The 24,680-nt window shown below is 47.9% G+C and overlaps 1 protein-coding gene and 1 non-coding gene across 4 annotated transcripts in view; both read right to left on the bottom strand.

Annotated features, from left to right (window-relative positions):
- The window catches only part of LOC135811810 (transmembrane channel-like protein 7), an 80,541-nt gene that overhangs the window by 11,669 nt on the left and 44,192 nt on the right, over positions 1-24,680 (bottom strand). The window contains exons 2-12 of one of the 3 annotated variants that reach the window (XM_065325054.1): positions 18,280-18,523; positions 15,485-15,565; positions 12,777-12,942; positions 11,946-12,071; positions 9,830-9,884; positions 7,379-7,460; positions 5,130-5,236; positions 4,449-4,544; positions 3,418-3,557; positions 1,959-2,106; positions 1,367-1,537 (exon numbers count right to left, since the gene is read on the bottom strand). In XM_065325054.1, the coding sequence (XP_065181126.1) occupies positions 1,367-1,537; positions 1,959-2,106; positions 3,418-3,557; positions 4,449-4,544; positions 5,130-5,236; positions 7,379-7,460; positions 9,830-9,884; positions 11,946-12,071; positions 12,777-12,942; positions 15,485-15,565; positions 18,280-18,460 (1,353 nt within the window). In that variant the 5' untranslated portion in view covers positions 18,461-18,523. Of the gene's footprint in view, positions 1-1,366; positions 1,538-1,958; positions 2,107-3,417; positions 3,558-4,448; positions 4,545-5,129; positions 5,237-7,378; positions 7,461-9,829; positions 9,885-11,945; positions 12,072-12,776; positions 12,943-15,484; positions 15,566-18,279; positions 18,854-24,680 lie in introns of those variants that run through there. The other 2 variants (XM_065325056.1, XM_065325055.1) reach the window with 2 other exon arrangements.
- On the bottom strand, positions 2,525-2,597 carry Trnar-ccu (transfer RNA arginine (anticodon CCU)). The gene has a single exon. It is a non-coding gene; the product is annotated as a tRNA-Arg (tRNA).

The raw sequence follows: 24,680 nt of genomic DNA, 5'->3' as shown, positions 1-24,680 counted from the left end.
CGTAGCGGTGTACGTGTACGTATCTGTGTGCTTGTTACAATGCATGCCTAATTCTTAGTATTATCAATTTTTTTTCCTAGATCGTGGGGACACGATTTTTGTTCCCCACGGGGGGAGGTAATGTTAGGGTGTCATCGATTGACGAATCTGGATTGAGTGCGAGCAGGCGGTGTGGTCCGAGCAACGCTGGCCCAATCGAACAAAACAAGGGTGTAGTACGCAAAATGTACGCATATCGTACAAAGATTCTGTGAAAGCTGTCCAAAAACGGCAAAGTCCATTTCCACTCCCGCCACTCCCGGTGTGGGGGCCGGTGTGGTCGGATTCCACTCCAAGTACACCTACTCCGGATTCGATCGGATTCGACCAAACGATCACGCTCACTCTGAGCACACTTGCTCGGGATTCGCCCAATCGATCATGCCCTTATACGCATCCCATATTTGGATCTCGACCCTGGCATGATTCATACATACTCCATTACCCCCTACCCCTGCATGCAGTAATTCGTACACATTCCATTACCCCCTACCCCTACCCCTGCATGCAGTAATTCGTACACATTCCATTACCCCCTACCCCTGCATGCTGTAGTTCATACGCATTCCATTACCCCCTACCCCTGCATGCTGTAGTTCATACGCACTCCATTACCCCCTACCCCTAGCCCTGCATGCAGTAGTTCGTACACACTTCATAACCATATTTGACCCATTTCCCCGCTGCCCCTGCATGTAATAATTAGTACCATACACATTTGTAGCCCGTTTTCCCTCCTTCTGCCCCTGCACATAAAAACCACCGTACATTTGATCTGATTACATCCCTTTATAGTGTACATAGTCGGGCTATACACATAATATGCGCGCCCAGCTAAATGGGCGCGCTCATGCATTGCACCGTACGTTTTATTGTAGTTCACATAATATAACCAAACTTTCCATAATCTAGCCAGTAGTCGAATCCTTTCCCTAATGCTGGTGTCAATAATCTGTCCTCGTCCCGTGAAGTATACGACTCTCAACTATAATAAACTGGTATCTCTGGTGGTCGTGTGTGAACATAACAAAACCCTATTGATAACACATAGTACCGACTGGCGCGTAGCAACGCTGTTGGAGGTGGTCTGGCTGGAGGGGGTGTGGGGGATATTGTTGTTGTTGTTGTTGTTGTTGTTGACATTCTATTAAATTTTTGTATCGCAGACCAAACGGGCAATGGTGCCCAATATTATGACGGCGGAAAATATCCCCGGGAAAATTTGAAATTAGGGTGAAAATCCTGCATTCTGAGCACTTCTGGGCCGGACCGGCTCCTACTCCCCTGCTACATACATAGACAAAATTAAACCGATGAGATCACTTACACTCTCCGTATTGGCGTCGATCGACTCCGTCGTGGCAAAGTAAATGGCTGTCCCGGCCGCCGCCCACATCAGCAGGATGATCAGGTTGATGACGACGCGGCGAGAGTACGCCTTCATCGTCTTGTCAAACGTCCACTTCTCGCTCAGCGCCTTCTCGTTCTGAAGCTCCTCCTGAAGAAATAGACACAGGAGAGCAGAGGATGTGAGGGCAAGCACGGTCAAATTGAAGCTCCTCCAGCACAGCTAGAGATAAGAAAGACGTCGACGGACGCATAACCATCATTTTGATCATTTCACATGAGCTATATGCGTGCTGCATCAGTATTATTATTACCGTATTATGCAGAGTATAGGTCACTCTTTAAACACCAGTCATCAGTCCCGAAAAAAGTCAGTGCTGCGGCTTATGCTACGATGATCAAATCAACGGGGATAAATAGGGTAGATGTCTGTGTTTCACGACAAAAACAATCTGGGTTCAGCTTATGAGTTTAAGCTGAACCCAGATTGTTTTTGTCAGCGTGGCCTTTACTCGGGAAAATATGGTGACCCACCTACCACAGCACTGGACACCGCATCAACAATGACTGACCTCAAAGTCCTTCTTGATGCTGATGGACTTGAGTCTGGCGGTGCTCTCGTCGGTGATGGTGAACTCCCACGCACCAAACGTCTTGTTGCTGTAGCTGTACAAACCGCCGCTGTCCTGTACGTAACTCTCACGGTACGCCTTGGCCATGCTGCACGCACACGCACGACAAACCATGCACAGGTACATACAAAAATGAGCCAGTATGAGAGAGCGGGAGGGACGCACACAGTGCGTGTGTGCGTGTGTGTATGAGTGTGTGTACATGTGTACACGTGTGTGACTGCGTGTGTGCACGAGTGTGTGCATGCATGTGTGTGTGTGTGTGCATGTGTGTGTGTGTACGTGCGTACGCACATGCATGTGCGTGCACGTGAAACACTCACGGAAAACAACATAACGCACAGCATTGCCAAAACCGTGACAGGGAGGAAGAACACTGTTGTAAACCTACACTGACCCAGATAGCACACAAGCCGCAAAAAAACTAACAAAAAAATACATTTCAGACGGGATTCGAACCCACAACCCTCGGTCGGCTTTGCAGAGAGAGAGGAGCAAAAAAAGTACACCTCCGACGGGATTCGAACCCGCAACCCCCGGCTTAGGAGGCCGATGCCATATCCATTAGGCTACGGAGGCCTACATGCTCAAAGCTGCCCAGACATGCCTTCACCCGATCCACCTGTGTGGCAACAGAGCAGAGCTGTCACCGACTGGCAGTACAATCATGTAATTGACAAGTTGGTTTATTACATTCAAAATCGTAACGGGATAAATCTGTCTCCGTATATACACGAGTTATGCTCAGCGTAGCACGTGGACGTCACTGGCTGGGTTTTCTTACAGTACAAAAGGTGATAGGTTCCCCGCGTATCCTCCCGGCTTTCCATACTTACTGTATACCGTGTTCCCCACTAGAAGAACAAAAGTTACCTGAAGATCGCCCAGGCCAGGGCGTGAAACTCAGAGCTGTAACTACAATGCTGCTGCTCAGTGAAATGCGATCGTGTGAGTCAAGTTTGCGCCCTTGCACCATTTCGCAGCTCAGTGTTTGCAGGTCTAGGGCTGCACAGGGCTCCTCGGCGTGGCATTCACTAGCTGGATTGGATTTCAATGAGCAGCACTGTAGAAATCTCTCCCTGGCGAGTGCGTTCGATTACATACTTGAATCGATTCATGAACGGAATCTCGCCGTTCGATTTCATGTCATATAAGCCCTGGAATCGATTCGGAATCCATTCACCCTATTCACATGGGGTGATGTGAATAGCGCAAATCGACGCATGAATGGATTCATGAACTCGATTCGCGGGCATAATCGAACACACTCACTGTGCATTCCTACAATACAAACTGAGAGAGAGAGAGAGAGAGAGAGTTTGCTGGGACGCCCAAACCTAGACCATCCGAATTCGTGAGTCGGCCTCTCATCTCTCCACACCACAGTAGCGCTGCTCACCTGAAGACCAGCAGCAAGAGGCTGACGAGGAGCAGGGCGAACAACGTGAGCAGATACGCGTACGGCATGGAGTATGAGCCAGGCTGGATGGTCGTGTTTGTGTAGATGCCCATGAACAGATGCGTATCCTCCAGGTAGCCCTGTCACACAAACACACACACACACAACACACACACACACACACACACACACACACACACACACACACACACACATACGCACACACGCACACACACATACACACACACACACACACACACACACACACACACACACACACACACAGACCGACATCGACACTCATTCAAAGGCAAGCACTGTACACTCGTACCTCGGTTATCCTGACCCTGAAGTTACGGGCCTTTCGATCTACCGGGCAGGCACCCTTTGGACGAGTTCCAGTGGAAATATTACTACTCTTTTGTCCTTTACGTGGGACTAGGGACGTGATAGGCCATATCTATGACAATTCCCCATCAAAATGCATGTGATTCGGAGTTGCGGACATTACAAAATTGTGGGCAGCACCCGGTCCCGGAGCGCCCGGATAAACGAGGTACGAGTGTATGTACATTACAGGGATGCACACCACATCCAGCGGCAAATTTAATTTTATTGTCGAGCTATAAATTTAAAAATTACCCTTTCATCCAACGTCAAATAGCTGTCCATGGTAGCACAATGCAGGGCGCTCAAAACTACTGTAAGTCCACAGATTTTCGGCGTGTGTAAAATTCATAGGCTAACGAGAAGATATGTTAACGATCTTGCAGTATTCTGCCATATCCACACACAGCATATATGAAGCAGTACGGCCTCAACGGATCTTATTATAACGAAGAAATGTCATCCGTTAAAACGTTAGATTTGCTTCCTCGTTATAATTATACATGTCTTACAGTATATCAATTGTACTATAAGTTTATACTGGAGGTCATAGTACATACTGCTATATCCATTGTACTTTAAACTGAGGTTCACTGTACTGGGGGGGGGGCATGTGTAACAAGTAGAAGACGGTGAAAACTTACCTCTCCGGTGATAGTCTGCTGGATATAGGAATACCACTCAGTGCTATCATTCTTAGGAGTGCCCAGGTTGGAAGTTTTCGTCCGGCCAACGGTCAGCTGAAACATAGACGAAAAGAGCACAAATTCCCAAGATGAGAAAGACTTGTTGTGTGTTGAGTGAGCGAGAGAGACGGAGTGAGTGAGCGAGACAGAGCGAAGGAATGAGGGAGTCAGTGAGTGAGTGAGAGAGAGAGAGAGAGAGAGAGAGAGAGTGAGAGAGAAAAAGAGTAACAGAGAGAGAGAGAGAGAGGGTGTGTGTGAGAGAGAAAAAGAGAGATAAATGTATGCGCATGTGCATTCGCTGTGGCACTGTGTGCAGTTCAGTCAGAGCTAACGTTAATTACACACCACGAGAGTGCTGCACCACAAAGACCCTTTCGCAGCGTCAGCAAAATTTTACAACTTGTCGTTTTTTTGTATTTTTAGAGTCGAAGAACAAACAGGCAAATCTGCCTAATAACAGGATATCGACTTGTCAGCTTTCACAGCTTAAGGAGCTCCCCCTTTCTCTCGCTCTCTACACGGCAGAAAGCACAGATCACGCTGGAGGAAGTCTAGTTCAGGATTTCACCACCGCGTGATGGGAAACCATGGATGGGTTTGAAATGTGCCACCCATGATGTCCATCCATGTGCTGTTTACCTGCGGAATGAAGATGAAGCTGATGACTAACAGCGAGAGGAGAAGATTGAGAAAGACCAGCCAGCGCAGGAAGAGGAAATACGACACGACTCCGGTACCGAATCGACCTACAGAAGAGAAAACGCACAAACACACATGATGCACACATTAGGGAGGGGGGGGGGGAGCAGAAGAGGGGGGGGGGAGGGGAAAGGGGGGGGGGGAGGAGTCCTGTAAAATAAACAGATTTAAGTGACCAGTTTTCCCTCTTAGTTTCCAAGGAGACCAAAGTGCAAGTCAATGAGCCCATATCCAAGCTCTTGATAAGAGGAAGTTTTGCCAAGTTTCTTTACTGGCTTCTCACCAGGCATGCACATAAAACGGAAATGCTCGCCCTTTTCCGCCTTTTTAGGACATAAATATTGAAATAAAACCCTTTGATTCCTTTCCTTCCTTTTTTGGCGATCTTCACTCGAAACCTTTATCCACAGTCAGGGACCACCCAAAAGTGCTCGCCTCTTATGCCTTTTTAGGAATTTTTGAAGGAACCTCCTGTCCTCCTTTTTTTGGTGGTCCAGGGGAAATATCTGCCGCTGTATGATTTTTTCTTCTGTTTTGATGCATTGTATAATTATGAAGATGGAGGCGAGAGCAGTAAGCATTACACGTGTGTAGGGCTCCATGCTCTCAGTTTGTGTAGATCGAAGCATAGCGAGGGCATCACACAGCTGCATCGTTCGACCTCAGGGAGGACTGCAACCACCACTCATTTTTTTGTATCATGGGTTCGTGGCATTATTATGAACCCAATATCCAGCAGGACACTAGCTTGATAGCCTCTCTTCGGTGACGGTATACTGGCCTTATGTGGTACTCTTTCCTTCACTCATACGCTTACTCTTTAACCCTTTACCGATTTAGGTATTTGTACAGCAAAAAAACGACCATCATTGTTCATGCCGTAACTTATTTATTTTTCACTTTTATTATGTACAACATGGGGTGATTCTGAAAGTAAAAATCCTCAGGCATGTGATCCAACAACTTCCAATTCCAGAAAACGAAAAAATTCAATAGTGAATTTTTTTCGTTTTCAGGAATTGGAAGTTGTTGAAATAATTTTAGCACTTGAAATTTGGGTTTATTGCAGATCGGGCAAACTGTTGCAATATGCCAAGTAACAATCAAAAGAAATCAGATTCTTGCACTGGAGTGGCACCCTCAGGCTGGTTCGTTCTCTGGGTGGAATGCAGAATGTTACCAGTCACAGCAGTATCAGCATTGTCTCAAGTGTTGCAAATATCGACTAGTGCAGCCTACACTGCTGGCTCTACCTGTGCACCACGACCTCTACCGCGACCACGGCCTATTTCACGGCCGTGTCCTCTCCCTCTGCCACGTCCTCTGCCACGTCCCCCTACACCAGTGGTAGCACTTATCTCAACGGCACTGTCGTCGTCTGTGATATCCATGTCACTCTCGCTGGCGCTGCTTTCACTCAACATATCGTCGCTGTCGTCGTCAGAAAAAAATAATTTCAACAGAATCTTCTGGCTCCACAAACTCATCTTCGCTGGATGAGGCGGCAACAGGGTCGTCAGGAAGGGTCTCCAGAAGCAAAAGAGCTTGCTCCGCGTCCATGGTTTGTACAGCAGGGCAGACAGTCGCGAGGCCAGCTCAAGCGAAAGTCGAAAACATCTTCCCCCAAAGAGCATTTTTCAAGTTGCGATTTCCGCAATTTTTTATATTGCATCACACAAAAAATGTGTTGGCACCCTCTGCGCGTACATCTTGGCTATCAGTAGGGGAAATCCCAGCTCTCTGCGGTAAACCAGTCTAGCGCTGTGCGCATAGAAGTCATCGATCGCGAGCGATCAAAATTTGTACGCACAATTGGTTAACCTCTATCGCCCAGAAAGGCGAAATTATTTTTCTAGGCAAGAACGAGCACCTTTGGGCGGTTTCTATCCGCGACTGCAGATGTTGCAAGTGAAATCCAGCTGTGTGTGTACACACTCGTTGCTCGCCCTACATAACACTATCAAGGCGTCTCGAGGGTGTTGAGAGCCCGCACCGGTCCAGACGCCACTTGTGATATTCGCCATGCCCATTGTGCATTGCCAAATATGGAAGGTATGAGTAATGCATGTGAGTACACTGGGATCAGCAATGCACTGTTCACCGGCCCCAGACGAGCATGCTCAGGTGGCTGTGTGGGGTGTTGATGCTACAAATTACGTCATTACGCAGTGGGCTTATGGCACACTTACCTTCGATCCGCTTCATGGTGCCACGCCACAAGCCCAAGTGGTAGAAGAAGTTGGCCATCGACTCCTTCAGTAGTTTCCATTTCTACACAACACCAAGACAGAGTCACATTTGCAAACACATATACACCACCAGCAATGAGTATCACAAAGAAAGGGCAAAGCTGTTGATGGTCTGTCATAGATAGAAGTACAGCGCATCCACTAGCCACCTGACATGGATTCAATACGACACGCGGCTTTGCCCTGGAATTCACCTGTGACTACTGGTGGCAAGCGGAACAAAAGAGAACGAAATGGCTGACAGCAGTGCAACATAAGCTATGCAAGGTGTAAATGTGTCAGACAAGGTGCCAGCTAATCGGCTATAAAAGGTAAAGTTCGAACATCCGCGCTACCACCGGCTGTACAATTGTGTTGAGAAGCACAACCAGCTTAGGAAAGTTTCGCTCATGCCAGGCTGCCACCATGCCTGGTATACCAGGGTGGCAGATGCAGCGCCTAACGGTGCGGGTGAGGTGGTAAGTCTCACAACCAATGCCCGACAAGGAGGGCATTTTAAGTACCTGTAAAGAGAGTGCATGAAGTGCCAAGGCCAAGACAAGCAGCACGCTCTACTCCTACACACTTTCAAGCCGGTGAGGATGATGTGACCGCTGCCGCTGTCGACGGCACGGCGCTCCAGTCGGCGGGAAATCGGCGCTCGGTGTTTGCACAGTGACGGTGATAGGACTATCAGCTCAACTTCCCGCGTGCTGTTGCTACTGCTGCTGCTGCTGGGTTTCATTCTGCTTCGCACTGTGAACAGGTGGACTGTCAGCCGCTAGGACTAGGGGTCCAGTTCCCAATGAGCTACTGTGAATAGTGTGCAAGCTGGACTCGCACATGGCGCTAGAGTGTAGTGCAACGCAAGCCAGCAACACACCACCACGCCATGGCCAGCAGCAACTCCACACTCCCTGAGGCACTGTACTAGCTGTGTGCTCTTAGACTTCAGGGTTAGGAATGACTTTATTGTGAGATCTTACTCTGCTTATAGAAGGCCCTAACCAATCAGAGGTAGACCCCCCAGGGATTTCTGGGAAGACTTCATAGTACTACCAAGAATAGCACACACACACTAAATACATATAAGGAGAAAGGCCCTGGGGCATATCACAGGGATTTGATTGCCAAATATGAACTTCCCATACAACAACGTGAAGATCATTATCACCACTACCAAATATAGACCCACAACAAATGTAGATCATTACCCAAATATAGATGAACAATAATAGATCATCACCTAGTAATAGACATACAACATAACCCCCCCCCCCCCTGCCAATTTAAGTCATGCCCACATGACTTGAAACGCAAAGAAAAATCGTAAGCGTGCAGCAGCGCAAAGTAAATCTACCACAACGAAAACGATGAAGAACAACAGAACGACAACCAAATGCAAACAATACAGCAACAAGCAACGAACTCAAGAGAAGCAAGATCGGTTAACACAGTGAGCAGGACAACAAAAAGACGAAAAACAAAAGGACAACACACAATCGGCGATGCCAGACACATCCACTGGCCTCTGGCGAGCCACGGGCACACGCTCCAAGCGGTATCTGCCGTACCGGGCTCCAGTCTATCTGCATTGGCCACCTTTTCATTGGGCAGATCTGCCCGTTTGGTTTGCGAATTAAAATAAAAAATAAACACAACAATAGTCCACAGCTTGTGTCGGTCCACCACCTCCTCTGCCTCCTTTTCCACCACCTTGACGTTCCCACCAGCTCCTCTCTTGATCATCTTCTCAGTTCTCACGCTTGCAAATCTTTATTCTCCCGATCGCTTGCAGTACAGGTTGACGACGACAAACAGAATCATCCTCTGCGTCCCGGTTTTCGGCAGCACGTTGCAACGGAATCACAGCCATTCCGTTCCCCGGGACGCAGGACACAAAGGACAAGCTAGTTTGTTTTACATTATTATTATTGGTGATACTTCCCTCCGTCTTCAGCCTTCATCTTTCTGCCTTGCTCCTTCCACCATCTGCTTCCACTTTCTTCCTTCTGGCCACCGCTGCCACCAATGTTGTCCCCACTCTCCGAGGCACTGTGTGCTCTTAGACTTCAGGGTTAGGAATGACTTAATTCTGAGATCTTACTCTGCTTATAGAAGGCCCTAACCAATCAGAGGTAGACCCCCCAGGGATTTCTGGGAAGACTTCATAGTACTACCAAGAATAGCATACACACTAAATACATATAAGGAGAAAGGCCCTGGGGCATAGCACAGGGATACGATTGCCAAATATGAACTTCCTATACAACTAAGTGAAGTATCATAATCACCACTACCAAATATAGACCTACTACAACTATAGATCATTGCCCAAAATAACGATGAACAATTATAGGTCATCACCCACTGACCCAGCACAACACGTTCTTCACTCCCTGCAGCACTTACCAAGCCTATTTGCCACTTGACTTGGCGATACGCTGACACGCGCTGGCCAGCCGGCCTAACATAGAGCACAGGGCACACAGCACACAGAATTGGCCATTCCTGCCCCATATTTGCTAAAACACAGTGACTAAGTTTTTTCCAAGTCAAAAAATGACGACGTAAATGGCAGCAAGTAGGTGAGACATTCTTCCTTATTGGGTCTTGGCAGATATGTAGGGTTGCATTGGATAATGCTCTTAAAATATTAGCATCTCAGATTCATCTCCTCTTGCTACATTTGGAAGACCTGGATCTTATTTTTGGAATTTTATAAGTAGAGGATATAAGGCCACACATTTTTATTTCTATGTTTCTCGTCACCCGCGCGCATACGATTCAGGAGTCTGGAAGAAAAAAAGAAAAAAAAACTGTGCTGCAGTGACTGTGCATGTGGGGACCAGCACACTCATGCACATGTACATAATTTGGCCTGGCCTGCGCGACACAGGATGCAAGGACGGCATTTTTTTTGCGCAATCTAGCTGCAAATGCACAGATTGTGACAGAAGCTCCTACCACATACTAGTACTATTACTAGTTGCTAACTATGGATGCTATTTTGCATGGTGTATTGGTGGATTTTAGTGTGAACAAAGGTCTAATAAGCTTTTTTGTTTTTCGGTCATTTTTTATTTTTTTCCACCTCTCGCAGACGTTTTTAGATTTTCAGGTTACGAGAAACATAGAAATAAAAACGTGTGGCCTAACCCAAGTCAGAGGGTTATACCGGCTGAATATAAATCCCGACTGCGATAGCAGGAGGGATTTATATTGAGGGTACGGTATAACCCGGCTCCGAGGGTCATATCCTACTTATGCCAGGTACCCCTACGCATTTCCAGAACAACGAACCTTGTTTGGAGATCTCCTAGATCCTGCAGTGTATGACCATGTTCTGCTGGTTATCAGTTGTAGAGAAAGAATGGTAAAGCAAGCTCAGAAGGAGATTCCTCCGTGGATGTTTGGCATAAGATTTCCTTTCAGTTCCAGTGCATATTCGTCAGGCGAAATTACTGGTCAGTCGGCGTCACGCATTTTTCACAAAAATTTGCGTTTCACCTGCTGGGAGAGTATGCGTGTACTCGAGTCTCATCCTGAGCCCGTTTTTTTCTTCTTTTTTCAGCTCTAGTATAGCTGTATTTTTCATTGCAAAGCCGTCCTCGATTGTTGTGTTCGTTGTTCAAACGAAGTGGACATTCAATCATGAAGGCAGAGGACATAGGAGCCTGATTGGAGTTTCTCGTGGCATAGGACGGCCACACAGAGACACTTTGGGATTTTCTGAATATAAAATACCGTACGCACGATGCTGAAATCAATTTGTGCGATACTCAAATTGTTTGTGATCTACCACATCGAGCAGAACGGGATCCAAACACAAGCTTACCGACGGTTAGGCTGCCGACCTGACTGGACAAATGATCCCTGGCTTCACCAGACGCCAGAAGTCGGACACCATGTCCTTTGTCGCGACGTCCATCTCCAAAAAGAACTCCATCTTCGTCGTGAAAAGGCTTGAAATACTCAATATTCAACCGAGATTCGCGGACTCGCGCTTTCTCGGATCGATTAATTTCCTGCTGGAACAGTTGCAGGGCAGCTTCCCGCCACTGTTTCAACAGGCGATGGCTCCAAAGCATGCCTGGAACAAGCCATATCGAGGTTGCAAGCCACCCCTCCCAGCAAAAAATTCGAAGAAATTCGAAATTTCAATGGTGGAAGATATACTATGAAGAGAATTTCAAAAAGCATGTTTCGCGGAGCGATCGCTCAACCTACGTCATTCAAACTTTGTAGGATGGTTCAGACGTACATGCTAGGCATGGAACCACAGGCGATGATGCCATAGCTGACACACAGAGTAACACACACAGCAGAATCGTGTGCACAGATACTAAATTAGTGGACGTCGTCATCTTCTTCCCGCTGATCTCGAATGTACTATGACGTGCTATTTCGCCTGACGGTAGCATATTGTCTCGTGAGCGGTGTAGAAGTCAACTAGCTGTTCGGAGATTGAGAAGATAGGTAGAGAGATAGAGAGAGGTACAGTTAAGTTAAAGATTCTTCTCCTTACCTAGTTGGCCTTCTGCGCATGGACTGCCTGTGAGCATGAGCAGATGACGCTGAGCGGCCGGCTTCCCTCAGGCTGGGCAAGACGTCGTCAACCTCATCTTCAACAAACTGCGGTGATTCGCGCCCACTAAGTACAAAGAAGGGAGGGAGTAGAGAGAGAGATGGATAGAGAGAGAGATATAGAGAGAGGCAGAGAGACAGATTGTATGGATGGACAGACACACAGACCAAGGGAGGATAAGCAGGGGAAAAAGGAGAAGACAAAAACAGCGAGTTTTACCGCAAGATTGCGCCGGGGGGTAGACAGGAAAATCAAATCAACTGACATAGCAGATATGAGGTCTGGAATTGGATCCCTTTCAATTCTGGAGAAACAGGTCTACAAAGGCAGATCTTGCTTCCACGCAGCACACAGTAGCAAGCCGGTAGCGCCAATCCAATACATGCCCACAGTGCTGCGTTAGTCAAGATTGCACCCTGCACCATGTCATAGTTCAAGTGGTCACAGGTCTAGGGCTGCACAGCACCTGTCAAGTACTGGAATAACACGATCGGATTTCATTGAGCAGCACCGTACATGCATTCCATCGAGAAGAGGATGCTGCTTTATAGTTTAGAACAATAGATATGCCAAATAATACGCTGTGAGATTAGGAAGGGCACCGCATACAATTTTACTACAATGTGTACACGGTAGGCCCTGAGCTCTGCAGGAGCACAAGTCACAGGTACTTCAAACTAACCGCACAACTTTGAACTTTGTAAGCAACTACTCTGCAACGCCCTCCCAAGTCTAGCTGCGCGTTATTCGGCATATCGTCTATTCGCTTACTTGCTGTTTATCTGCGGCCGAGTCATGGATCTGTGCACGGTCTGGCGTCGGCGAATGGTTGCCGCGGTGCTGGCCTGCTCTCGCCGACTGGGCAGCTCGTGCATGAACTCACAGCCCTCCACCATGCCACCACCGGCGCGGCCCGACATGCTGCGGGTCATGCCAACTGGCGTACCACAACAACAGTAGCAGCAACAGCAGAAGCCACAGCAACAGCAGCAGCAGCAGCAGTAACAGCAGCAGCAGCAGCAACAGCAGTAGCCACAGCAGCAGCAGCACGAATAGCATCACTTTCTTTGAGTGAAAAGTTTGAATACAATGCACGAAAAGTACTGATGGTAGTATTGGAAGTAGATGCAAAGCACACTGATGGCAAGAACAAATAAGGAGGTCTCTTTCCTTTCATACCGTATATTCTCTATTATAAGCACAGGTCTCCATTACTAGCACAGGTCTCCATTACTAGCACAGTCTCTAATACTAGCACACTGTGAGCACCTTTCGAAACATTATAAGCACGGTCTCTATTATTAGCACGGTCTTGGTGGAAATCAATGCGGGATGCATGATATCTAGCATGTATTTCTTCTTGCTCTGTACGGATGTATTGGTTGAAAAATATAAGCACGGTCTCCAATATAAGCACGGGGTAGAGGGCTGTTGAAAAAATATACTTCCTCCGCGTCATCGAAATTGTCGCAGTTTGACTAGTGACTTGTCACTTGTTACTGACAACTCCATAAGCTAAGCCATTCAAAACATATTACACAGAATCATAGTCTGAAGCCTAGAGTAACGTTCCAGGACAGTTGGACTGAGAGTTTGCATGCAGAGATGAAGTCCTCGTCGTCGCTGATGTCAATGGACGCAAAAATATCGTTCCGAAATATTTCAAGGAAGGTTGAAAGTTGGTCGCGCCTCATCTCAAACACTTTGACTTTCTCCACAGGACAAGAGCTGCTATCCTTGTCGTCTGCTAGCTCTGGATGATTTCTACTTCACCACCTACGAAGCCTAGCAAGAATACAAGATCGTTGCGAGGTCGGTTGATTACCGTCGGCGGAATCACCTCGATCTTGAAATGAACTTTTTTTAGCCGTGGCATGCCCATTTATTTTAGCTGTGTGTTCACAGCTCATGCAGGTAAGTGTACTATCACGTCCAGCGCGCCCTCTTTTTCAGCATCACTGCCCGGCCCTGGTTCACTGGTATACATGGTACGGCACCTGCGCGTGCATCACTAGCACTACATGTAGAGTCTACACGGCTCTTGCAGGTACAATCATGTACTGAGTGTCTCGGCCAGAGCGACAAATTTTACCGCTGTTGCAGGCATTTAGTTTGCTGACCCCTCGATGTTTCTCCAAGCGCTGCCACTTGTTCCACGAAGTCATTCGCATCCCAGCTAAGGTAAAACAGTGATGAGGCTTGAGTGAATGGCCATAAGCACGAGAAATGTGCAGGCTGCAACGCCTGACTGATCTCAGCGAGTCGAAATTACCATCGCAGCGACATCAGCGAAGAAATTGCGTCTAGTTCAAAAATTCCAGCTTCCAATAACAGAAAATAGAACTTTGCCGTCACCCTATACTGATGACCATCGCCTATGTCCGATTCCTTACCTGTGGTACGAGTGCTGGTGAGTAAATACCCCGTTTTATATCAAAAGTCAAACTGCGACAATTTCGATGACGCGGAGGAAGTAAGCACAGCGCTTATAATAGAGAATATACAGTAATTGTTTTCGCATCGTTTCCATCACTTGACATTGTTAAATAAAGTACCTCAATGTCACTTCAGCTTGTCCTTCTTGTTGCGATACTCAGGCGCGTGCACCGCGTCGTTTTCTTGGAGCCCGGAAACCACCTTTTTTTATGAAGTGCATTCTGCAAACACTCAAATATTTCGTAACTCGGCTTTCCCTGAACGGAATTGAGTAATCGAAAGGTCTATTCGCATTAGAAAGTTCTCAGCTGTCGACTACAACAGATCTGAAGTCGATCCAAGGTCGTATAGTGGAGCTACGGCACTCGACAGGTATTCTACGTCCCAGTGCGGGATTCACAGAAGCTTTTTTGCGATGCGACACGCGATTGCAAATTTTCACTTCCGCACTTGGGTGGCAATCATATTATTTGTCATAAATATTTTCCTCTATTGCACGACAGTCCAGACATGCATAGACATGTTTGACGTCAGGAACAGGTCTTCAGCGGTCAGCTACAAAAGAAAGGAGCGCTCTACGATGAACACTACAAAAATACCATGGATCCTAGCGAATTGTCTCAAATTCCGGTTGCGCGTGTCTTCCCAGGGCTATAGACTAGTGCCACTGCGGACTCAGACAGGGACATGGATTGACCTGCTTCTTTGACTCACTTACTAGCAAGAGTATCTGAATCTTCCTTCACTACTTCGAACTACTTGTATAACGTCGGCTAGCCTATCCATTTATCCTATGTCAGGAAAATGCCTTTGTACTACATTTGTTTTGATGGCTCGGTGGGACTGGCAGCCTTTCTTTCAGTGTGTAATGCGTGTAATACTGCTGAATCTGCAGGTACATGTACATGTAGCTTATTGCAAAATGGCGGTCGAATTTTTTTGGAAACCACCTTTTTTGACCCGGTGCACGCGCCTGATACTAATAACTGTTATTGTATGTCTTGTGATAAGTTGGAGACCAAGATAATCAATCCTAGTCTTACGTTGTGATTGCTGACCATGCGATTGGTTAGGCGGTTGCTGGTGACCAGGTACTGGAGGGTAGTACTGCTCATCTTCATAGTCTAAACAACGACATACACACGCACATGTGCACACACACACACACACACACACACACGTGTACATATGCAACACACATACACGTACACACACACACGCATACGTACACACACACACGCATACGTACACACACACACACACACACACACACCACACACACAGGGCACAACACAGCATATGAGGATGCCGTACCTTGGGCATAAATGGCAGGTAAACCAAATGGTAGAATTGAAAATATAAAAAATAGGGTACAGTTAACAAAACAAAACAGGGGTAGCTGTGCAAGTTCCGAAAGTTGACGCAGATGGGTTTTTTGAGGCCTGAATTTAGTTCTCTCGGTTCAGACAACATGACATGACGTGACCACCGCTCTTCCATGCACTCATCAATACGTCTGATGTGCTCTACGCTGTGCACTGTGCTCGGGGACTGGGCCGGTAACATTGCTTGGCCGAGTGCTGCAATTGAACGGGTTGCGGAACATTTTGGTTTGGCGGATGCGAATAGTCAGAACCGGCCCTCAGTTTATCAGCCAGATGAGTTAGCTCACCTGGTTTAGAAAAGCCAATGTTGGCCGAATTCACGTTTCGGACGGACTTTTCCATGCATTTTACTATACCCGGCTATCTTTGGTACAACCTGACCGAATTTTCGACTCCTGGTTCTTTTTCTTATCCACCCTCATACGTACGTGGTGAGGAAGATTTGCACAAACAAACAAAAAAAAACACAAAAAAAACAACAACAAAAATCAGCGCAGAGTGTATGGTCACCGGTGATTTCTTATCTACCACTTTTCATTCGAAACACCGAAAAAGCTTTTTTTTCACTTTCAGAAGAACACGATGCACTGTACAAGCAGACCATTTAGTCAGTGAATAATTATTTTGTCCTGCTCCAAAGAAAGGGAATTATCCAATTTTCAGTAGGAAAACTCGATATACGAAAAGGTCTAAAATTCAGCTCCCGACAAAACATATCTGCCTATACTAGTCTGTATCTGATGCAGTATCTGACGCTGTATCCGGTCTCGGTACGTTCGAACGGCTGTCAGTGGTCGTATGGAAACATATTATCAATTTTTTTAAATGAACAGGTAGAGCATAGGCTTCAGTATGTAGCTAACGATCGCTGGGTTGGGCAAACATACTCTCGTCTACACCCCTGTGAGCACACTGCTAAAAATGACCAGAAATGGGCGTTACGTTGACATTTCACCGTGCCCAAATTTAGATGATCAATTTAACTCATCTAACTAGGATGAGCCAGTTCAGAGACGACTCAAGCTTTTACTGCCCATGGACCTCCCGCAGGAGATTGCGGAGAGGGCTTTTCTCATGCACATCAGGGAATCGTGGCTTCTACAGGACCGGCGGAAGCAGTTTTGGATTGGTCCGGCCATGCCACGGCCGTTCGTACCTTGTGTATGAGGTGGTGGGTATACATGACCTCCTCAGCAGTTAACACATGGTGGTCGCCAAAGAGTTGGTCCTGCCATGGCCTGACCAACCGGACCGGTTCTAGCCTAGGAAAACGGCAAAAGTACATAGTGCCTGAAACGAAGTGCGTTTTCGAGCCAGGGGATTGGGAAGTTCTACATGTTCCATGCAACTCATAATCGGGGTCAAGTCAAGGCGGCTGGCCCCAAATGCGGCCCAGATTGCGATGCCATGTACAGACATGCATAAGTCGGCCCTGCCCTAGGGGGGAACTGGGGGGGCCGTCTGGAAGCACAACACCAATAATAATTTATTCAACTTTTTGCCCATGTTGTCTCCCTATGCCAGGGCTCCCAGGTACTGCGTTTCTGCCTTCTCAAACCAGAGCGTTAGTGTGCTAGTAATCAATGCCAGCATGCAGTTGAGTGCAAATCAACTACAGCACAATAATTCAATAGGAGTTCGTCTTGTCATGATCTTAGATTTTGTTTGTGTTTGATAGCGAATATTATTATTATTGATAGGTACTGGGGGTCTCCATTTACGACGAGCATGGACGGTGCAAGTACCACTCCAGTTGTGATGGCTTGAAGCGGTGTACATGGTGTATGCGCTTCCGTCTGTGTCAACAACTGTGAGTAGTGTTACTCAGCAGGGACGCAACTCTTGCTGAACAGCGGACAATGGAACCACGTGCTCGCACGAGCGTCTTTACCCCGGCGACGTGTTTCCACGCTGTCAAACTAGTAATGGAAAAAACGGCGAAGGCGAGAAGGCAGGCAGTGTTCCGGTGTGCACTCGCATTATCAGCAGGTGACACGAACAGGTCGAGCAGTACCAGACGCAACGACCAATTATTAATATTATTTTAGTATTAATTTTTTGATTTTACTGATCAAGAGTTCTGTTTGTTCGAGTGTGTTTTGTTTACCACGCCGCTCACGGAACGTGAACAAGCGCTTCTGCGACAAACACGATAACTTTTCTGATCGCTTGGTCACAACATAAACGAAGTAAGTAATTTTGTTGATTTAGAAATCGGAATACATCGCATTATAGGAGGAATAATTACTGGTGACTTCGAAGTAGGGCAATCGAATTATCCCGACATAGATACGACGAGCGCTCTCGCTGATGAGTACATCAAGGTAGTCACGCACACACACCCCCAGAAAATTAATTGCACCTAAATTGCTAAAAGTAAAAGCCTAGTAAAAGGCTAAAAGCTAGAAATGCCAGAGCAGCTAGAAAAGCTCCAGGTTTCCCAGCGGACTCACCCGGAATCACACAGCACTCACCAGGATCGACATAGCCAGGACCCTGGCCGTTGTAGTCGTTGCGAATGTGCTCGTCTGCCACGCCGAAGTTCGCCATCTCGACGTCGTCTCTGACCATGCGATCGGAGCTCCGCTGACTCGGCGGGAACATGTTCGCCTGCCAGTCGCCTTGGTCCGTCATTCTTCCACTTCGCTAGTCAACAGTGTGCCCCTACCCTGCAGACAAGTCACTGCAGCCACCACTAAAGGGAGACTGAATTTTTCGTGAAGGTTCAGGCTCATCCACGCCGCGATTGCTTGGCCCCACTCACTCAGCTCAAAACTCTCAACATCTCAGCCAGCGTGGTTCTTGATTGTTGGCCACCGGAACGAAAGGGTGACAAAATAAAAATTGATGCGAACTCCCATCAGGAAACACTCCCTGCACTCGTGAGCCTAATGTCTAAAGATGCGGCAATCAGCACCAGCCTCCAGTGCATCTCGCTGCGACTCGTACCAGAACTCAGCAGGAGGCTGGACACGTCTACACGGACGGTCCACCTAGCTAGATACAGCCGCTGACGTAGACTGGTAGAGTAGCGTGAGTTGGAGGTAGGTCTACTACTACTAGGTGTGTGCTGACAAACGAGCTACGTGCAAACAAAGCCAAGTCAATGATAAATTCGCTAGTCGAGAGATAAAGATTTGACCCATTCCAAGGCTGTCGTCGTGCACACAATTTTTTTGTCGAATGACTCAGTGACTGCATGCAGACTACGACTGACTCTGTAGACGATAGACTGACTGACTGACTGACAGACTGACTGTAGTGTCAGGGACTGACTGGCTCTGTGGATAGTCTGTACTAGTCTGTAGTGTGGTCTAGCGTAGACTACTGTTAGTACAGGTTTTGTTGACTTGTGGCTTGTGCAGGGCAGATGCAGAGGTACTAGGTGTAAGTGATAGACCTGCATGATACAGCGTAGCCCTGTGCCTGTGCATGTGGGCCTGTTGTCAACACTTGCCTCGACAGATCGCCACATGGCACATGCACACCACACTCTGACCTTCAACTAACTACTTCAAGCCAGGCTAGCCGGCTGTATTCACTGTTCAGCCAGGCTCCACGTGAGTGCGATGGTGATTGCGATCTCAACTAATAATCAGTGATAACTGTTACTTCAAGACGAGGGCTACTAGTACTAGTACTAGGGCCAAGGCAAGTGCCAAGATAAGCCTGGCACAGACACTAGAATTAGTAACTAAATTTACTAATGCTATTAAATAGTAGTACTAGTAGAAATAAAAGAGACTGATTTCGTTCCAGCCTAGCGCCTGGGCCCTGGTTGGCATGCAATCATGGAGTACCGCATCCTGCGGCATCGTGCGCACTCACACGGCCGGCCAGCTACTACATGCGGTGACGCTCTTGCCCTGGTGCCTGATGAGTGATGGCCTGATTGGCCTGCCCGTGGGGGCCCGGGCGGAGGAGTAGACCTGGTACCAGGCCAGAGGCAGGGGCAGTGCTAGACGCTGAGCTGAGCGGAGTGCGAGACGCTAGACTACTACTGAGTACTGTCCCAGTTGATCTGTAGTAGTAGATCTACTGACTACAAAAATGATCCAACGTCAGATTGGCTGGTGAAGGTTTCAGATGAGATGTGTAAGCCGTGCGCCTCTGGAGGTGGTGTGTGAGTACCAAAATTGGTTCCTGCCGAGTAGATCTACATGTACATGTGTACCTGCTGGGCGAGTTGAATGTGCAGGCGGACTGGCGGACCATTGGTGGAGGCTGAATTTCGACTCGGAATGGAAGTAAGCCCTCTGGTATTCCGTGGTTTGCTCCAGTGCATATCACCAGTGCCGGAAGTCGCAGGGCCTGCTGGAGAGCCGGGTCAGCCGGGTCACGCGCCCGGCTGGGGAACTGCACGACCTGGCTGAACAGATAACACCGGGTCCAGTCTGACCCGGCTGAAAAATGTCTCAAACTTACTTACTCACAATGGATTCCTAAAATACCGGTATTTTACGACTCGCGGACCCCATAATTATGTTGCATGCAAATCTAGCGCAACCGTAGATCTACACAAGCGACAGAAACTCGGCTAGGGTCAACTGGGGTCAACTGATTCGAGCGCGATCTGGCCAGCGGCGAGCAGGAAGTCAGGACATTGAAAGTCGATGGGGCAGGCAGTCAAAAGCGTAACTTTGGCTATATTGTAGCTTTTGACACAGTTGCAAGTTTTGAGCAGGCTTTTTGTTTGTTTTTCTGCCGGATGATCTGACCCGGCTTGACCCGGCTGACCTGCATGCGCCAGGTACACTCTGACCAGGCTGTGTTGAATGTCTAGAGCAGGCCCTGAGTCGATCTGTTTGCCTCTCTCGGGTCACGACACAGTTGCCTCGCTATGTCAGCTGGCAACTGGACTCGTTTGCGTGGAGGATCGATGCGTTCACTCTCAGTTGGTCCGACCTCCGCGGTAACGCATTTCCTCCATTCAGTCTGATATCGCGCCGTCTGCGAAAGGTGGCGCGGGAGGAGGTGTCCATGTGTCTAATGATCACACCGATGTGGCGGGGTGCTCCCTGGTTTCCTTAGCTGTTGGACCTGTGTGTGGAGACTCCCATACTCCTCCCTCACAGTCCAGAGCTCTGAAAGAATGCCCTCGGCGAGCCATATCCACTGGCACCGGCACTGGTGGTGGCACAACAGCTACGGCGCTGCAATTCCATGCTCAAGACAGTACTTCAAATCGCCTTTGTATAAAATTGATTTCTGCCAATTGGCTAGGGGTGTGCGGATAATGCTCGAAACGGTGGCAGATTCTGCTCGAAAAGCAGTGAAATCGGCAGAACCATACAAACCTTATGGCGGGCAATTCCTCGAATTCAGCTCCATTTCTTTATCCACATACCAAACATGCATGAAACTTACCAGAAAAAGTACCGAATTCTGCCAATTTTTCTGCCGGCATTATCCGCATATGCCTACAATTGGCGCACAACCTCCTCCTCCTTGCCCTTTTTCGGCGGTAAAATCGGAGGGATAGCCATGGCTAAGCGCCGGAGTAAGCGGTGTGGTGGGAGGGACTGTTATATCTCCGCTGTCCGCTCCTCATAAAATCCCCACTTCACAGCACAATGTGCCATTGCTTGTGAAATGGGACAGTGCATATCGGAGCTTCGAGCTTCGATGTAACAGTGACAGTGTATCTTCAAATCGCCCATGCATGCATGAAGCCACCCAGCTTGCGCACAGAGACACACCATAGTGTGACATTATGCCTCACAGAAAGTGTCCAACACACAGAATGCTGTGAACCTGGCGTATCATGGTATGCCAGGGGCATAAAATTAATAATTATGAACACAGCAGGGAGGTAATAAAACCGGCAGAGAATAGCGTGGACAATACTGATGTCACAGAGGGCCTTACGTGGAAACTGTAACACATTGGCCGCTGATAAGCAGAGGAAGATGCACATGCCATAATGACATGCAGGTCGGCCACTCTGAACAGCACACTGGGCAGAATTCAGAAAGGCGGGCTCACGCCCCGACATGGCTACTTCCCCTTGTCTTATCCCCAAGACGAAATGATAGTAGCCGACTGGCCGAAATTAAAAATAAATAAATCAAAACAAAATTCAGAAGGGACTCTGCAAATTGATGACGGGCCTGACTCTGAGTATCTCTGACAGGTCGCCGGCAGTAGAACCTCTGAAAGGACCGTGTTCACACTCTTCCACCCTACTGCCTTGACAATAATATATTATCATCCGCAGACATGGGAGCCGCGGCGGCCTGTGAAGCAGATGCACCACGTGTGGAATGGCCCTTGAAAGTGAAAGTGTCGATGCCCGCCAAGGCCATAACTTACTTCCAGCAACCACCGTGAAACGCTAGGCGCTGAAACGGGCTGATGAGGCTTCCTGGAGGAGATAAGCAGCTGAATACTACTGCCATCTGGTCTCAAGCCTGCAGTACGCTTCACATACTCCTCCAGGACCAACACCGGACAAAGACTGGTCTGGCTGAAGGTGGGAATGACCTCCTTCTTGAGAGCCAAAGATCGCTGCGATTTCGACCTCACCGCGTACCGAGAGCTGGAGCACCACACCATCTGAGGTCCGCTGAATGTGAGCGACACTGATGAAACGACATGGTAGATTGAACCTCCTATGGCCAGTGAGTATGGGAGACTCGAGCCTAGATAGGCTAGGACTGGTGCTGCATGCAATGCATGCAGGCGACTGAGTTCAGCTATCAGAAACTCTATTTTTCTTGGCGCGCTTTGTCTGCTGTGCAGACGCCGAGACCACCAAGGTCGGCTGAGCAGCAGGGTCCCGCCACCATTTCCCGCATTCATTCGGGAGCATAGTGGACTAGGTAAAAACAGAAAAGGAAAAAAAGCTTCAGACGTCGTTGATAGCCCTTGGGAAATTGGCGGAGTATGCTGGTATAATTTCTAGCATAATTTTCGGATTTCGTCTAAAAATTATGCTTTGGCATAAAGGACTTCTGAGATCAGACGGTCCGCATAACCTTACGATGCTGGCTGAAGATTAATGCTCCAGGCATATTAGTTGTTACAGGAAACAACCCGGTGAATGTTACCCCTTGTACGTGTAAGCAGTGCTGTCATGGTGCCACAGTCATTGTGACGACTACATAGCAAAGTGCAACAAGAGTGCAAGGCTACTACTGTATAACACCATCATTGGCATAATTCCAGCATCATGTAGCATAGTCACTGGTATAATTAACCAGGACCGGCGCAAGCAGTTTTTGATCGGTCCGGCCCTACCCTATCCTTTCATACAGTTTGTGTATGACGTAGCGGGTATGCACATGACTTTCATACAGTTTGTGTATGATATGGAGGGTAGTCACATGACTTTCATACAGTTTGTGTATGATATGGAGGGTATACACATGACTTTCATACAGTTTGTGTATGATATGGAGGGTATACACATGACCTTCTCAGCAGTAAACACACGTTGATGGCCAAAACGTTGGTTCGGCCATGGCCTGACCAACCGGACCGGTTCCGCCGGGCTTTGAATTTGGGCATAATGGAAAGCCATAATTCATCAATTTACCGAGCATAATCTGCCGATGGCTGTTTGTACTGAGTTCACCATACCATTAAATTGGACGGCAGCATAGTATAGCACCATCATTGGCATAATTCCAGCATAATGTAGCATAATCACTGGCATAATTTGGGCATAATGGGAAGCATAATTCGACAATTTATCGGGCATAATCCGCCAAGGGCTAGCACTCGTTGAGACCGCCTTTTTCCCCTAGGCCCTGCAGCGCTGTCGGACAAACTCACAAAGACTTGGTTGCGTACCCATGAGGACGTATCCATCCAACCATGCATGTCAGTTCTAAAGTCTAGGACTAGGTCGTTGTACGGGCTACAATCTACAATGTACATGTACGTGGGATGAGGAGAGGCTCTGCTGTCTCCGGACACATTCCACGTGTTTGTTAGGATGTTGATGAAGAAGCCGAGAGCCTGGCCGAGGTCGGTGGAGCACATCAGACCCCGCCACCACGTCCACGATTCATGCCTGCGATGCTCCACCGCTGCTTTGCATGTCATGATTGGAAGCTGTGGCCCTAGTAAAAAAAAAGAAAAACAAGTGCAGTATACCACGGTATCGGTATACACCATTACCATGGTTACACCTTTTCCAACCTTGCCCTTAGGCCTTAGCGGATACCTGGATACTGCAGGCAGAAAAAATGGGCAGAACATTTGGTACTTTTCTGGTACTACTACCGTAAAGTACCGCCAGAGCGCCCCACCATCTCGTCCTTTCGTGGCCGCCTTGTGGAGGTGGATTGCTGTCTGTAGGTCATACGACACGGACCTTGTACAAACATTGCACATTGTGCAGTCAATCCGTACCCAGTTTACCTTCGAGCTCCACATAAAAGCATACCAAGTGTGAACTTAGTACACGAAGGTTCTCACATCGTACAAACTTAGTAGCATTCTGCCATACAATTTTCTTCCCTTGGCTGTAAAATCAAGGTGGGGCGCTCTCGCGAGATGGGGCGCTCTGGCGGTACTTTACGGTACTACCGTAAAGTACCGTTGATCCGCCCCCACGCCATGTCGCTTCCCAGCTGGGTTTTTGGCAGGGGGCGGGAATTAGATCAAGGCTGTCAAGTGCAGTACGATGTACAACAACGTAGAGGATCAGACTCAATGTGCTGGATTGTGCACATTTTGATCCTGGATTGGCAAGTATTGTGTACAGCAGTGCATGCGTCGGTTCAACATCGTATTTCGTTGTATACGCCGAAGTCGCTTCACAAGGAGAAAATCGACAGGGGGCGGGAATTAGAGAGGGGGCGGATCAACGGTACTTTACGGTACTACTACTGGTGTGTTTCATGCA

The sequence above is a fragment of the Sycon ciliatum genome, chromosome 3 (assembly GCF_964019385.1).
Source record: "Sycon ciliatum chromosome 3, ocSycCili1.1, whole genome shotgun sequence".
In the NCBI taxonomy this organism is placed as follows: domain Eukaryota; kingdom Metazoa; phylum Porifera; class Calcarea; order Leucosolenida; family Sycettidae; genus Sycon; species Sycon ciliatum.
This window is presented reverse-complemented; position numbering and strand designations above follow the sequence as displayed.